Raw genomic sequence first — 17,044 nt, forward strand, 5'->3', positions numbered from 1 at the left:
TGAAATGAAGTTTACTTTGATGGCTTCTGCAAACTGTTAAATTTTGGTTACATTACTCATTCATTTCTACAAAGCATCCAATCAGAAATCAATTCATCAATACATTTAATCATAAGTGCCATCCTGTGTTTTGCATTTCATTAATTAATTTAATAATCTGTGACTAAATGCTTTTCCTCGAAAAAAAAAACATATGGCACTATAAAGTGCTTTGCGTGTGTGTGTATGTATGTATGTATGTATGTATATATATATATATATATATATATATATATATATATATATATATATATATATATACACACACACACTCAATTTTCTACATACATTTATTTTCATTGTGCTCATATACTGTTGTTCTTAACACCGCTGTAAGCTCATACATTTATAAACCTATAAACATATAAAATATATGTATCTCAACATAGAATTCCAATAACTATGTGACAAACGTTAAGACTTCAGCTTTATTTAATCTTATTTAGAACTTGTACAAAACCATCCTTACTGTCTGATTTAGCACTAATACTCATGAATTATTTTAACTTACCTTGATCACTATGGAGTACTTTAGCCTCGTTTATATAGCTTTTAGGATAGGTACTAAATAAACTGTACTTATATTTATATGCATTTGAAAGGAACATTTTTCTATTCTATGATTTTCTATGAGTTCGTAGATGTAAGTCAGTACATTTTATAAAACATTCACCATTCACAAAAACTAGTACCATCCACAACACATGGACAAAGAATAATTTTAAAAATTAAATAAAAGGGTACTTCTGTAGATGTTTTTACTACAGGCATAGTCACAAAGCTGCTCTACACAGACAAAAAAAACACTGGCATACGAAAGACAAAATGCATATATTACTGCAATAAATGTTTAAAGTGTCTGTTGAGCAAAAATACATTATTACATTAACACTATTTGCCTTCACGCAACCATCTACTTAAGCAGCAAAAATATAAATCCTTCATATCATCTTAGACGTTTTGTATCAACACTCTTTAATCACCTTAATTTACATTAAATAACAAGTCTCTCTTTGACTTCTTTCAATAGTATGCAGTTAACTAGTCACACACTAATGCCTATTAAAATGATCATTAACAGGAAACAATGAAAGCAAACAATTCCCATTACCTACAAACCACTGGGTGTGAATAACTTGAAGCAAAGAAGCAAGTTTGACTTGAAGATTTATTTAAAAAAAATCTTTAGACACAACTTCACAAATTGTTTGTGCTTTATTACAACCCAATTTCAATTAAGATGTTGCGTATAACATAACTAAACAAAAAAGAATATGCTGAGCTTCAAATCCTTTAAAACCTATATTTAACTGAATACGCTACAAATACATTTAATAATCAAACAGAAACAGTTTTTGCAAATATTGACTCATTTTTATTTGGATCATGTTCTGAAAAAGTTGGGACTGCTGCAACAAAACACCTGTTTACAACATTCCACAGGTGAACAGGTTAATTGGAAACAGGTCAGCCTCTTGATTAGATATAAAGGCAGCATGCCTGAAACACTCCGTTCATAATGCCATTAAAAGATTCAGAGAATTTGAGTACAGGTAATCTTCGATCCCTCCTGTTGCAGTAAAAGCCATACATCAGTAACACCCATATACTCTCCTGCGACTGGTCCATTCCGTGACCTACAGCACGCAAACAAATCATTCCTTAGTTAAACTAAGTGAATGATTCAACTGATTCAGCTTCCCGATGACAGCTAGGAAGTCTTCCCTGGCAGCATCCAACACAGTCATGGCCTCCTTCGGAAAAAGAACAATAAACTATTATAAACTATTATAAACTATAATTAATTATTATTATTAAAACTGCACTGTGTGTCAAGTCTGTTATATTAATATTAAATAAAGATACTGACCTCTTCCTGGTCGTCTCCTTGCTGACCTGCTTAGAAGTCACAGTCTGGATGTTGCTCAGGAACAAGACGTAGTTCTGGCAGTCAGCGTGCAGGACTCTGTCTTCGAAGCACAGGTTAGTGCTGCCCACGTGGAACTTCAGGAACCTTAGGAAAGGAAAGAAGAAGGGAAAAGTCAGTCACACTTAAAAATTATTCAGAAAAGATTTCATATGAAATCAAATTTTAGCAGTGTGTAGCATAGTCTATATCAACAGTACACTGCTCACCTTTTAACGCTCTTGATGTAATTCTGCACCGTCTGCTTGCAGAGTCCGGCCTCTGAGAGCTTGAGGAAATACTCCCGGGTCTTCTCATGCTGACGGACAAACTGGAGACTGGCCTGCTGGGGGTCCATGTAGTACAGGAACCTGGCAACATTCTCCACCTGGAAAACAGCAGAACATAAGATATTTACTTTAAAACCTGTTGATGTTTAGATGAAATAGATGGACTAATGTGTCCTCTTATAATTATGTAATGACTAATATATTTGCAATATCAATTTTCTTACCTCCTGTTTGAAGTTTTCGTTCCACAAGTCACTCTGTAGAAACTTGGCGAATTTGGCAAGGAGAGAATGGTCAAGCGAGTGCTTCTTGTAGAGGCCCAAACTTGACATCCTTTCCCTAACGGAAGTTCCCTGCGTGGTGGGATCAGGGCTGGGAAAAAACACAAACAAAAAAAACAAGTATTAGTGAAGTTTTGCACTTCACGAGAAACACAGTGACCTCCTAAAAATCTAAAAGGAATGAGAAAAATCAAGGAACGTAAACACTCACCACTGATAGAGTTCCCCAGAGCTTTCTGAGCCGGACTCAGACGGAGCCTCAACTGGCAGTTGGGCTACAGCCGGAACAGCTGGAACAGCAGGAGCAACAGGAGCCGGGTCTTCAGTTGGGATGCCAACCACAGCCATCCCTCTGCTCTGCAGCTCCTCGATCATCCTGCGAGGAATAAAAGACATATTTACATTTAGCTTTCTTATAATAGAATAAGAAACGAACTTTATGATATTTAAAAGTAACCATTGTCAGCATCTTACCTGCCAACAGGGTCAGGGCTCTGCATGATCCTGGTGATGAGAGAGTACTCCCAGACACGGCCAGTACGAAGCAAATTGTTGGCAGCTCTCTTGGCAGATTCCACCACAGACCGAATGTCAGCTTCTGAGGAGTTCTTCATGCAGGATCTTCTGAGGTGAACTGGAAGGCTCCAATGAGTCTTCTTGCACATAGGACACAGGAGGAAGGTCCTATTGCTAGCTTTCCTGTTAGATAAAAACAGAAAAAAAGAGAAATAGACATTAGATATCTTCACATATTTATTGTCCCTGTAAAGCTAAATTTACATAGAATTGTTCAGCATTACGTAATCCTAAAACAAGTAAGGTTCCCATAGCATTTTCCTTGTAGCCAAGTCAGAGATAGTTTACTACAGTAAATCAAAGACAAACTTGTACTTACTCAGCAGAAGCAGCAGAAGAAGAAGAAGCAGCAGAAGAAGAAGCCATCTCAGACAGTCAAGAGGATTCCTGGTCACTGGAGCAGAGAAGGTCAAGGAGGTCAAGGAGGTCGCTGATCTTGGTAAGACAAGGATCAGAGGTGGTTTGGGAGGCTCAAACCAGCTGCTTATATGCTACTGTAAACAAAAGGACACGCCCCCCACTTGACTGGGGTATCACCTGGTTGGATGATGGCTGTGGTCCAGTGGGGGCCAATGAGGTGACAGGTTGAACTCTGAATTGAGGAACAAGCCATATGCTAATTAAGTCAATTCACAGGCTGGGAGACAGCAGGCTGGGTGAGGTGGCAGTGAGAGGCTGGGAGACAGCAACCAGTTCTCAACCTGAGAGTATGGTACAGGAGTTATTCCTACATATTTGGAGAGTACTCATCACAAGCTTTCCATAGGTACCAAATATGTGCATATATCTGGGTGTTACAGGTTGAGAAGCTGGGAACTGCAACCCTGGAGTTCCGGTTCCCAGCTTCTCAACATGGGAACTGCAACCCTGGAGTTCCAGTTCCCAGCTTCTCAACCTGTAACAGCTTCTCAAGCTTGTGATGAGTACTTTCCAAATATGTAAGAATAACTCCTGTACCATACTCCATGAGGTTGAGAACTGGTTGCTGTCTCCCAGCCTCTCACTGCCACCTCACAGGCCTCATGGGGGCAGGCCTCATTAGCATGGCCTATCAACTGGCCTGATGTGCCCATTTACAAGCTGGGAGCACAAGTCAGATGCTAATTAAGTCAATTCACAGGCTGGGAGACATTGAGATTGAGAGGCTGGGAACTGCAACCCTGGAGTTCCAGTTCCCAGCTTCTCAACCTGGAACACCCAGATATATGCACATATTTGGTATCTGTGGAAAGCTTGTGATGAGTACATTCACAATATGTAAGAATCATTCCTGTACCATACTCACAGGCTGAGAGATTTTAGGTCAAATTAGCCAATTTTTGCCAGGTTCAGAATTGATTCCGCCTAAATTGGTTAGAATGGCAACCCCTGTAAAATCTTTAATCCTACAGACATATACACATATGAAGTATTGCTGTAAAGCAGGGGGTGAGTACTTTCCAAATATGTAAATCATTCCTGTAACATACTCACAGGCTGAGAGATTGTAGGTCAAAATGCCAAGTTGATATCTGGGTGCTATAGGTTGAGAAGCTGGGAACTGCAACTCCAGTGTTAGCCCGATTCAGAATTGATTCCGCCTAAATTGGTTAGAATGGCAACCTGTGTAAAATCTTTATTCCTGAAGATATCTGCACAAATCTAGTGTTGTTGTAAAGACTAAGTTGAGTTATTTCCATGTAAGAATATGTAAGAAACATCCCTGAGAATTGCTCACAGGCTGAGGAATTTCCAGTCAAATGTACCCAAAGCGTTTTGTAGCATGAGAGCCGAGCAACAAAATTTGCATATTTAGCCATAAAATGTCCATTTTTCACTCAAACTGAGTGAGGAGTGGTTGACTGTAAAGCTGAAGTGTTCTTCCTTCACCCCAAAGTGTTATTTCCCATGTAGATTCCCATAGTGAGTTTTTTGACCCTCATCAAGCCAGGCGCGAGTGGCGAAACTTTTGCGATAAAACTGATTAAATTATGATTAGCTTTTCCTATCTAGCTAAAACAATTATGGGTGATTAATCATATCACAGACTTGAGGCCTAGCCTAAATTGAACGGATTTGCAACTTGCCTTCCCTGCTAAAATTTAAATATTCTTCCGAAAAATCTGGCCATACATGAGTTGAAACTCTGACCAAGGTCAAGCCTCAGATCAAAAAAAGATAAAAATGCCGTTGTTCTTCTTATGGCAGGACGGACGCACACATACCCGATTGAGTTAAATCGGAGAAGGCGTTCTATTTTTACTGATTTTTTTGTGGTACAGTGAGAACCAGTGAGTAACAGTGAGTGACACCCCAAAACAGTGAGGGGGTACCCCAGAACAGTGAGACACAGTGAGGGGGCACGTCACCGCTTAAGGCTCAACCCTGTGTGTTGTTTTTTTTTTATCAAAATTGGGGTTCGCACGTCATTTATGAATTATGAGTCATGCAACACGTGTTGCATAATTCGGATTGACTCTCGAAAAAAATTCCATATAAAACTTTTATGCTCATTAGATTCGCATCGAAAAGTTAGGTATAGTCACCGAATTTCGTTTTTCAGAGTTCAGGTCGGGGTCAGGCCCTGCAACTCATTGGTTGCACATGATTTTTTCTTGCTTTTAACAGCAAATGCACAGCACAGATGCATAGGGCTTGCTATTTTAGAGTCTTTGTGCTATCAGGCTTTGATCTAAGTTGTTTTTGTTTTTCACTTTTATACACTTTTTTCATTTTGCAACAGATGTGTTGCAGAGAGGAATGTCCATACTACTACTTTTCGGCGATTATTTTTTCCCTTACTTATCTCTACTTTAAGCTGCTGTTTTCACAAAAAGCCCACATTTTACACAATCCTCAACACGTTTGCATCATCACTTCCAACCTATTGGTTGCAGGGAACACTACAGTAGTGCTACATTTTGTGAAAACTTTTACAAGGTATGAGGGTAGCATTGGATAGGTCTTGACGTCCTCTACAACATATCTTGGTATTAATACAATTTATTAAGATTTCACAGAGTTACAGCTGTTCAAATGTAACATGACAGGTAATATATATACAGCTCTGTATCTCTGATTCTACCAAACTGTTACAGGCAGTCAGGATGATGTTGGAAAGCACTTGAATGCTTCTATAATCAGTCCAAGTTTCAGACACATTGGTTAACATTTTGGCACGTTAGCTCTGTTTATATGTGGCGCAAAAGTCGCATACTGTGGCCACCTGAAGTGCACTATTTTCGGCTACAGAAAAGCCATGTTTACCGGTCCATATCTCGGGCTCTGTACAAGATACAGACAAAACCCTCATGTCGTTCGATAGCCCTTGACATGCTCTAGTACCTGCTCTGTATTTTGCGATTAGACCTTTGCCCGCGATGATAGAACGTTTTGAATCTCGCCATATTTGAGGGTGCAGTTCTCCGCGGGACTGCTATACACATGGATGTTTATGGGCTCTTTAGAAAGGGCATTTCTCACGCTAAAAGTATCTTGAATTTCATGTGGATATGTTCAGTTTTCATTGAGTTACTGCTGTTCAAAATCGGTCACAGTGATACCTTTATTCTGGAAGTCTGCCACCCTCTCTAACTTTTTTGGTCATTTTAAACAAAAATTACTCTCCCTCCACATAAGTGATACCCGGACGCTTAGCCTCATTGGACAGGGAATGCCCTCGACTGTACTCTGGTAAAATCCCATGTTGATAGATTTAGTTTTCTTTGAGTTATGGGTGTTCAAAATCGGCCCTAGGTATTAGCAGTCCAGCGGGTCACAGCAGTCATGCGGCCGCCTGAGGTGCACTATTTTCGGCTATAGAAAAGCCATGTTTACCGGTCCATAATTCTGGCTGTGTACATGATACAGACAAAACCCTTACGTCCTTGGATAGGTCTTGACATGCTCTACAAAACGGTCTATTGACGTTCTGCAATTTGATATTGTTCTATGAAGATACAGAGCTTTGAATATATTTGTTTTGTTTGCAGTGTCCACAGTGAAGAACTTAAGCCTGCTGGGGATCTTAGAGTCAGAGGGCCTTCATTTGGAAGACAATAGCATTATTCTAACTAACCCTAATATTTACAGTTCTATCTACATATTTATTTAAATTTACAGTTCAGATTTTTGCTGCAGGGACTACAGCCATACTAAATCTAACCCCTCCCCAGCAAAAGACTTCCTGTTGACGCCGTAATCAAACAGGAGCTCCTCTTGAACTTTAATATTGCGTATGGCAATAAAGAGGATTACGTCTTTGCCATCTACACTATACAACCGTGGTCGCAAATTTGCCTTCTTGGAGGAGTGGTTAATTAGACGGCCAAATGTCCACATTCCTGGATGGCACGGACACTCTTCCTCGTGAGCATCAATACAACGGGCTACCTGTCCAGAATTGTAAAAGAACATGTACCCTCTCTCTTGCTCTGCTGTTGCTGCATGGGTCACTTAGCCCTCCTGTCTAGACACCACTTTACCGTGGTAGTCACACACAACTTCCCCCCAGGCAAAAGGCCTTGTAACTACCACTCCCCTACCCTCCCCCTCTATCTCTGCCACTGAGAGTCCCTTCCACCTCTGCGTCCTGCAAAACTTCTGCAACACAGCACTGTTCATCGCATCGTCAATGCCCCCAGATGGCTTCCACTGCTGGACGATGGATGCAGCATCTGAAATGTTTGAAGACCACCCTTGCTTCTCAATCCAGGCCTTGACTCTGGATTCAGAGGGCAGTCTACGGGCAAAGTGCTCTGTGAAGAACGCAAAAAAACAAAAAAAGAAATTAGTCAGTAGGTTCAGACATAACAAATATGATGTGCATTCCAGGTAGTAATTAGAGTTTAGACTAAGACTAGGCTAAGAGATTAATTCTTAAAGACTCACCTAGAACATGCTGCACCCGAAGCTCGAGCTGTTCACTACGCCAGCGATCATAGCAGTAGCGTTCGTCCTGCCCAGCCAGGGATACCCGCTTAGGCCGCTTGGGTGGCACCCCGTCCAACGTCACTGGATATGACCGGAGCAAATTGTCATATGCAGCTTGGTCGGTCAAGTATGCCGCGGAACCCGTGGGTGTGTGGTCGCTCTGGTCACTACTGCAAGTAGAGGAAATGAGAAAAATGATGAGTACAGAAAAAAATACAAATAGTTGAAATGTAACCATGCTAGACCATCCTAGTGACAACATGAACAAATACTTACTCTGAATCACCCCGCAGTCTCCTCAGGATCAGGCACGCATCTACCGCTGAGCTTATCTCTCTCATCCGGTAGTGCTTCTCTGCCGTGGCCGTCGAGTGGGTGAGGTAGCCCGCCACCTTGGACTTTTCGGCATCGGGCATGTCCTGGCTGTCTCATACGCCCGTCTGGCCATCTGGCTGGTCACCTTCTGCACCTGATACCTGAAAAAGACAATATATTCCTTAGTACTCATACATTATTTCCATTATATAATATAAAAACTGAAGTAAGGAAAGAAGAGTATTGCAGAGCTTGAGTTTATTTAGTTCAACTTACTTCTTGTGCAGCCGCTCCAGGTCATTGGAGGCGTTGTGGATGGTTCTGCCAGTGGAGGAGATGAAGAACCTCTCATCTGACTCATCGTCATCATCAACGCGCTTCCTCTTCCTTCCCAGCATGACTGGGCGCACCTCAGTGAAGTAGAGATCGAACCACTGTGAAAAGAAACACAAAAACAAAACAACATGCAATTAAAATCTAGCATTATCACAACACATATCTAAAACCTAATGCCATTTATAACACGACTAGCAAACAAAGACTAAACATCTTACCATCTCCTGTTCCTGGCTCAGAACAAAGGTGGCCACCTGAGTGGCAGCAGTCTTGTGCTCCTTTACTGCTACCGCAACGAAAGCAGGACGAGTGTCATCTCTCCTTCGGCTGATCCATTCTGTGACCTACAGCACAAGTGATTCATTAGTTAAACTGAGTGAATCATTCAAATACTGAAATACAAATACAAGACAAAAATAAGACTAATAACTAAGTTAGAACTTACAGTCATGTGCTCAACAACTCCAGGCCGCTGGCCCTGTTCCAGAATCACAATGGCCTCTAGGTAATAGAGGATCAGCTGCATCTCTGTCAGGGTCAACTGATGGCCTCCCTCATGCAGCTTCCCAATGACAGCCAGGAAGTCTTTCTTTGCAGCATCCAACACAGTCATGGCCTCCTTCGGAGAGAGAACACCCTCCTGGAGTGTATCGAATCTGTGAAAATAAAGTGAAGCGTTGTTAATAACCTATTATCAATAAATGTATTGTTAAAATTACATTACATTACATATTAATATTCAATAAAGATACTGACCTATTCCTGGTCGTCTCCTTGCTGACTTGTTTTGACGCCGCCTTCTAGATGTTCTTCAGGAACGAGATGTAGTTCTTGCAGTCCTCGTGCAGAACCCTGTCCGTGAAGCACAGGTCAGTGCTGCTGCAGTGCTGAATTTGGCAAGGAGAGAATGATCAAGCGAGTGCTTCTTGTATAAGCCCAAACTTGACATTCTTTCCCTAAGGGAAGTTCCGTGCGTGGTGGAATCAGGGCTAAAAAAAAAGAAGAAAAAAAAAACAAGTATTAGTGAAGTTTTGCACTTCATAAGAAACACAGTGATCTCCCAAAAAATCTAAAAGCAATGAGAGAAATCAAGGAATGTAAAAACTCACCACTGATAGTGTCACGTCTGGTGTTGTAGGCACTCCCTGTCCTTCCACACTTAGCTCCACTGAGTTTCTCAGACAACTACAACACCCAGAATGCACCACACCCTCTGCTGATTACGTGACACCTCACCTGCCCCGGCCAGGAAGTCCTGAATACTGATTACCTGTTGTATAAGGACTGCTCACACACACACACACACACACCGTGTATTGCCTGTTTTCGTCCACATTACAAAGCGTTATTCTCTGTTTGCTAAGTGCGGACCACGCCTAAAGAAGTAGAGAAAGAAGAAGGAAAAAGGGGAGGGAACTCAGGGAAATTTGGGCTGGAGTTCTGAACTGCGTGCTTGACGAAGCGTGCAGTTATATCCCCAAAATTGGAGCTTGTGTGGAAGCTAGTTTGGAATGAGCCTGTCTCAAACCGTCTGGTTGAGAACGGATGTATAGGTTATAAGCTTGGGAAGACCACCGGCCGTGGAGCTTGATCGTGTGCTCGGAGATTCCTTGTCTGGACGCGTTGGATGCTGCACGATGTAAACTGAGTGGGCGGAGAATTGATCTGGTGAGTAACTACTGGGAGAAAGGATGCGACGGAGATGTGTTGGAACCAGTGCTTTGAGATTATACTACTAGATTCCGTTGTGAACAGAGGATCTAAAGGTGATGCTTGTTGAAAGAGGCAGAGATTAAGTGGTGGACGAGTGGTTCGTACGGGCTGAGTCAAGTTTGAATAGATAGAGGATCGTGGTTTTTGCCAATTTGGTCCGTTTGCTTCATTCTTGAAGGTAAGGGTATCTGAGTCAAGGATGATGAGATCTGAAATTAGGGGCTGAGAAGGAGTTGTGGGAGATTTTAAGGGAAGTAAATTCTGAGCATCTGAGGAATCTAAGTAGAAGGACGGCTGAAAGGATGGTTTGTTGAGCTTGGAAGATCAGTTCGTTTACACGGGGGTTAGGTGAAGTGTAGTTTGTGAAAATGAAGGTACCGAGGTTGGGTTGCATTTGCATGCGGAGCCAAGGATCTGAATTTCTGTAACCGAAAACGAAAAAGAATAGAATAGAAGCGATAGAATTAAATGGACCTGAGGTGTGAACAGCTTTAGTGGTGAACTGATGCTTAATGGAGTGCCAAGTGAGACGACGGATAAAAGGCAAGATTTCTAGCGATTTGGAGCAATTATTTTTTTTTTTTTTGATGTGGACTGCGGCGAGATTGATCAGAGTGGAGTAGAATAGATTTTGACCATTCATGTCCCCAAAGGAGGGCAGCGACGAGGACCGCATATAAGTCCAGAGAGCGCAGAAGAATCGCGCGGCGGAGCAGATGAAGTTCTCCGGCCAAGCAGAAGCGACCAGAGGAAGGAGCGGCATCTGTGAATAGCTTAATATCAAAAGAGCTGGAAGCTGCGTTGGCATAGAAGAAAAACCCGTTCGATTGCAGAGGAGGCACAGCCAGAAATGGAGCTCTGACGTGCAGTATCAGTTGAGCATAACGAATGGTGGAGGGCTCGGACGAAAAAGCCAAGCGGAGGAGGCGGGAAATGAAAGAACGACCCTGGGTTCGATTTTGGGTTGTGAATAAAGTGGCCGAGGGGGGAAAGACGGTGCTAGGTACGGGCGGGGAGACTTGAAAGGAGGCGGAGTCCAGAAAGATCCCAAGAAACTCGAGAGATGTGGAGGGACCAACGGAGTTCTCCGACGGCGGGGCACGGAGGCGAGTGAAAGCGCTGGTCATGGCTTCAAGACCCATCGAGAGGGGCGAGGAAGGAGGACCGATGACGAAGTTACCCAGGAGGTGGAGCACGAACTGGGGCCGTGTTAAGCAAATCCAGCAGAGCGCCTTAGCAAAGGAGTCGAAGCTTGGGGTTACTTTGCACCCGAAAGCAAGGTGAACTGAAAAACGGACTCTGAAAAGGCGCCAGGAGTCAGGATGGAGAGGGAGGATTTTGAAAGCCGAAACCACGTCAGCCTTAGACAGCCAGGCCCATCGCGGGATGGGGAGCTTCGTCCTGCAAACACACGTCAATGAAGTTCCAGGTCCGGGGCGTCTTGGAATGTAGCAGGGTTCCAGTGTTGGAGATGAACCGCAGCGCGAGCTGAGAGGGGGCGGCGCTGTAGATGGAGAATGAAGGTTATGAAGCTCCAGCAAGGAGCTGAGCGGGTGCTGCAGCCCGGTGAGAAACGGCGAGAGAGGAGGCGGGGAGAGAATTGACGGAGTAAAGGAAGGAGAAAGGCTGGCTGGAAGGGACGGGTTGGAGAATAGTGTTGCCAACTGCTCAGTAAGGAAAGTAGCCATTGGCTGCAATTTGTGATTAAAACCCCTTAAATGTTAGAATGTTACAAATGAACTCTAACAAATGAACTACGTCTGTTGCTTTTATAAATAGGCAGAGACTTCTGAAAATAACTCCATTTTAACGTAAATTACATGATTAAGTTTTTTTTTTTTTTTTTTTTTTGACAGTCAGCGGCGGCTTCAGGTATGCGCAGTTCGTTGCAGCGTGTTTGAAGAGCGGTGTGAGTGTGTGGTCTGACTGAGACTGCGCTGAGTGACGTGGGCGGGGCTCGCGGCAGCACCTGCTGCTCGCTGAGGAGAAACTGAAGAGCATGTGTGTTCATTTAAACTCTCAATAACAAACAAAAACTAAGTTGGCAAGTTGGCAACACTGTTGGAGAACAGCAGGAGGAACGCAGAAATAAAGGAGGATGACTGAGAGAGAGGGTTTGAACGACTGAGGGGAAGAGGGAAACGAGAGAGACGAGAGAAACGAGGCGCTGAGGCGAAGTTGGTGCCGCGCCAGGGGTGCGAGAGCTGCAGCAGCGGCGAGGGGGTTTGGACGACTGAGGGAGGGGGTTCGGACGACTGAGGGAGGGGGGAGTTGGACGACTGAGGGAGGGGGAGTTGGACGACTGAGGGAGGGGGAGTTGGACGACAGAGGGAGGGGGAGTTGGACGACAGAGGGAGGGGGAGTTGGACGACAGAGGGAGGGGGAGTTGGACAACTGAGGGGAAGAGAGAAAACTCTCTCAGAAAACTCTGAGTTTCCGTTAACTCAGAGTTTACTTACCCGGTTTTGTCACTTGACCCGCTTTCTGGAATACCCCCCTGGTCAATGTCCTGAGGCCAGTGGAAGCTAGAAAACTCATTGCACGTGTTAAAGCTTTATGTAAGTATAATTTTTTTTTTGAGTTATAAAAATGTGTGTATGTGTGGGGAAAAAAATAAACAACAATATTTGAGATAATCCTATTTGCAATATTTTCTTTAACAAAATTAGAGATGGAAGAACCATAATTCCAATTTTGTCTTGTATCCAGCTGAAAAGAATGTCAGTGAGAATCCTGACCCATCACCCAGAGCTGATTCACAAAGCACTACAGCCACACCCAGTGGAATGATGAGCACTACAGCCACACCCAGTGGAATGATGAGCACTACAGCCACACCCAGTGGAATGATGACAAGTGTAATGCCAGGCAGAGACTATTCATCCTCAAGTATGTTTGAGAATTTGTCTGGGGTAAATTTATAAAAACTGCATATTTTTTCATATTATTATTATTCTTGCATTGTACATAGTTCTAAAAAGTCATATGATGTATTAATATTCAATTCAAACTTTTTTTCACTTGCACACCATCCAAATGGTTTAATTTTATCCTTAATCGTGTTTTCATCTGGTCAAAAAAGTACACAATACAAATTAGTAAGACATACATTGTTTCATTTAGATTTAAATATTTTATTTTACAGAAACAAACATTGATATTAGATTATTTATGTTATAAGGAAGTAGTGTTGGGAAGTTAAACAGGTCATAATTCTTCTGTGATATGAATTTTATATTGCTGTGTGAAAGCGTATGCCACAGCTCTCTCTTACCACAACCCTGTATCATGGGCTACATATCTTCCGCCTGTTAGATAAATGATCAAATTTCTCCTTCAAACTATTTTTTTTAGCTCATAACTACATTTTACAAGAATACATTGAACACCTCATGATCTCGCTATAATTTCACGTTAGCCAATTAAAAAAAAATATATATATATAGCTTGATAACTTAATGCTAAAGAAGTTAATTGAGACTCGGTATGGGGAATTGAGACCCTTTTCGTGATCTGAATTTGAAAATTCTTGTATGATTCTTATACCATTCTGATTTAGTCAGCCCCTTTATTGGAAACAGATGCTGTTGCTATCAATGCACAGTAGATACAATTTGTAATTTTGTTATTGGCTAACCATAAACCATAGGTCATGTGTTTTCTTTTTCCCACATTTTCTGTATGTTGTAGAAGTTTTGTTCAGGGCCAATGGCTAATGCAAAAATGTATCACTATTTTTAAATACTTTTGTGTCCTCTTCAGGTGAACGCTATGAAAATGATCCCAACTCTCCACTGTCTAGCTCAAGCTCAACTGCATCTTCAGCTCCTCATAGATTAACTCCAGTAGACAACAACTGGCACTTTACTTTTGAACTCCCATGGAGTAAAATACCATCAGGGATTATGAGAAAACTCCAAAACAAAGAGCGGCCAACAGGACGGGAAAGGCGCGAGATGATCCGCCTGGTGGTAGGAGAGGTCCTAACCATCTGCCCCACACCAGGGAAGAAACACTTTGATGCAATCGCTAGGAAGATTGTTTCAGCCTACCCTCTGTCATTCAGAGACGTCATTGAAGGTCAAGTTGTGGGCAGTGGTTATGATTCATTAACCAAGCAGCTGCAGAGCAGAGCTGACAATCTTAAAAGGGGGAAAACTTCCCTTTCCTTAAAAAGACAAGCATCTAGCACAAGTGAGGAGGGAGAAGACGTACCTTTAAAGAAGATCAGAGTTGATGCATATGGCTGTGTAAATTGGCAACCAAAGCGAATGCCACTGGGTGAAACCATGGAGACACAGAAATGTACGAAAGAAGACTTAAAAAACATGCACAAAAATCGAAGCAAGGATACCAAAAGTGTTGAAAAGAAAATGGTGTCAACTTTCTTTACTCAAAGAAGTGACATAATAAGCGGAATGGAAACCCCTCTTCTGATCACAGAGTGGCCATATCTGTTCGAAATGTGTGGCATGATTGCTCACTTTAAAGAACTAACAGGTGTGGATGTTGATAGAGAAGCTCTGTCAAGCAAATGTGGGAGAGTCGTTTCATATCTCCTGTCCTGTGAGAAAAAAAGAAAAACTGAAGACATCATAACAGGTATGGCAATTGCCAAAGCTAAGCATCTAGATGCTGATATTCCTGCATGTGTGATGCTTCTTTTGAGCCATTTCGGTGAAGACCAGGACAAGATGTTCCTGACAGTTGATGAAACATGTCTGCCCTCTGAAGTTGATCAGCTTCCAAGCACACCGTGCATCGTTGTGTGTGGTATGACTTTTTTTTCTTTTCCAAGTTTCACTTCTGAAAGGCTTATGGTTACATTAAAGGGGACATGAGACACTTGAAGTACTTAGCATAATTTAGAAGACTGATTTACATTCTCAAACCTCACTTAGTTTTTAACACTATCAGTAAAACGGAATTAAAATTAAGCTTTATAAATTACAATTTTCTAACAAGTGTAGCACCAGTATAGTATATTACTATAACTACTGTACTAATCTAAATAAAATCTAAAATAAAATAGAGACGTTGGTTTACAGGGTGCATTATTGTAACATCCTGCTGCATACTTTAAGGAGATACTGAAAATTAATTGCTACACATACCAGTAGGAAATAAGCTAGTTTCTTTCAGTAGGCATTAGTAAAGAATAAATAAACAAAAAAACAATTGAAGATGATAATATAAAGGCCTGTTTATTACAGTCATTTGATTAAAACTGGTTTTTGAATATAAAGAATATAAAATAGATAATCTGACATGTTATATCTGATAAGCCAGTGAATATCAAATGTTAATTCATCCCTTAAATTACACAGCAGCTTCTCTGTCTTCCATTATATGTTACATGTTTCATATTTCAACTTTCTAAACTGTTTGGGGTGTTTTTTTCCAGGGTTGTATCTTAAAACAAGTAAAAACATCTCAGAAACTTGGCTGTGTTCACAGGTAACCGAATCAGTACAACAGTGACTCCTTAAATCTATCTGTGCTCACTGCTCAAACATGCCTGATTCATTGGTTTAACTAGGTTTGAGAGAATCGATTCAGTGATCATTCAATTTATTGTCCTGAATCTGTTCTTTGATTTTTATGGACATGCCTATGGTAATAAAGATTCATTTAGCTAAGGAGTCAATGTTGTACTGATTTGGTTCTCTGTGAAAAGGGAGCTGATGGAGTTTCTGAGATGTGATTTTGCTCTTTAAAAAAAGCTTATTATATTTAATAACAAAGATAGAAAGTTGGAATCAGTTTTTTGAACTATAGTAACTACATCTAGTGTAATGTCCCCTTAAATGTTATCAGAAAATATAGTGGTACATGGAAGTGCCTCACCATTTCTTAAATACATTTGATTGTACAATGTTCAGTTTTGAGAAGTTCATAAAGTATATTTTAACATATTGAGTGAAACGTAAGGTAAAACCTAGGATATTGTCTTCATTGTGCTAATGTGATTATCTATTTTTTTATTGTGGTCCTTTGTCAGTCATTATGTTAAATCTAATAGACTGTCACTGTATTTTTCTGCTGTGTACCAAAGGGAGTTCTGCCCTGACATCTGAACACTTCATGGTTGCAGTTGATCAGACCATCGTAAATGGAAATCTTACAGATTTTGGCAATGCCCTGGTACTGATGTCTGCAACATACTACTGCCTCAACATCAGTTATCCAGCAGAAACGGCAGCAACTCTGGAATTCTTGCAGAGGTAAAACAATTTTATTTACAGCGCTTGCCTCTCCCTCCATCCACCTGCACACCCACATGTCCGCCAATGCATACCTGCATGCATCTATTCATGCATCTATCCATAAATGCATACACACGTTCATCCATCCATCTAATCAGGCCTATACAATGTGCTCATAAGGTTACTGTTAAAAGGACAAGCAGAGCAATGGAGCAGAAAACTGTCAATAATGGCATTTATTTATATTACATGAAAAGGCACACATTGTGTATGATTTATCTTAATGCATGTAAGGTTCATGATTGTAACATATGATAAATTTATGATCAGTGTTGCCCTTCCATTTCATATTGTTTTTAAGCTGTAGTGTAAAGTCAGTTAAAATCTGGATCACCCACAGTATTTGTGATGATCAAAACGATTCATAGCACTATTAATCATTTGTAGCACTACATTCAAATGTAATTGTTT

General features: G+C 41.4%; 2 protein-coding genes across 4 annotated transcripts; both read right to left on the reverse strand.

Annotated features, from left to right (window-relative positions):
* Nucleotides 1-1,240: 1,240 nt before the first annotated feature.
* On the reverse strand, nt 1,241-3,812 carry LOC125795240 (uncharacterized). Of its 2 annotated transcripts, none has more exons than XM_049473745.1 (7): nt 3,412-3,812; nt 2,991-3,215; nt 2,728-2,892; nt 2,460-2,607; nt 2,176-2,333; nt 1,910-2,053; nt 1,241-1,790 (listed from the first exon to the last, which is right to left on the reverse strand). In XM_049473745.1, the coding sequence occupies exons 1-7, from the start codon at nt 3,456-3,458 to the stop codon at nt 1,784-1,786; spliced, it is 894 nt and encodes a 297-aa protein (XP_049329702.1). In that variant the 5' UTR covers nt 3,459-3,812; the 3' UTR covers nt 1,241-1,783. The 2 variants fall into 2 exon arrangements, with proteins under 2 accessions (XP_049329702.1, XP_049329701.1); XM_049473744.1 differs by having other exon boundaries at nt 1,241-1,793.
* A 2,246-nt stretch (nt 3,813-6,058) lies between these two features.
* LOC111196904 (uncharacterized) lies at nt 6,059-12,177 on the reverse strand. 2 transcript variants are annotated; one of them, XM_049473755.1, is made up of 8 exons: nt 9,764-12,177; nt 9,411-9,643; nt 9,100-9,310; nt 8,873-8,998; nt 8,595-8,752; nt 8,280-8,479; nt 7,962-8,173; nt 6,059-7,828 (listed from the first exon to the last, which is right to left on the reverse strand). In XM_049473755.1, exons 3-6 carry the CDS (start codon nt 9,265-9,267, stop codon nt 8,341-8,343), a joined length of 591 nt encoding a protein of 196 aa, XP_049329712.1. In that variant the 5' UTR covers nt 9,268-9,310; nt 9,411-9,643; nt 9,764-12,177; the 3' UTR covers nt 6,059-7,828; nt 7,962-8,173; nt 8,280-8,340. The 2 variants fall into 2 exon arrangements, with proteins under 2 accessions (XP_049329712.1, XP_049329711.1); XM_049473754.1 differs by lacking the exons at nt 6,059-7,828; nt 7,962-8,173; nt 8,280-8,479; ... (1 more) ...; nt 8,873-8,998; nt 9,100-9,310 and having other exon boundaries at nt 9,417-9,643.
* Between the last annotated feature and the right edge of the window lie 4,867 nt (nt 12,178-17,044).

The sequence above is a fragment of the Astyanax mexicanus genome, unplaced genomic scaffold, assembly GCF_023375975.1.
Source record: "Astyanax mexicanus isolate ESR-SI-001 unplaced genomic scaffold, AstMex3_surface scaffold_45, whole genome shotgun sequence".
Classification (NCBI taxonomy): domain Eukaryota; kingdom Metazoa; phylum Chordata; class Actinopteri; order Characiformes; family Acestrorhamphidae; genus Astyanax; species Astyanax mexicanus.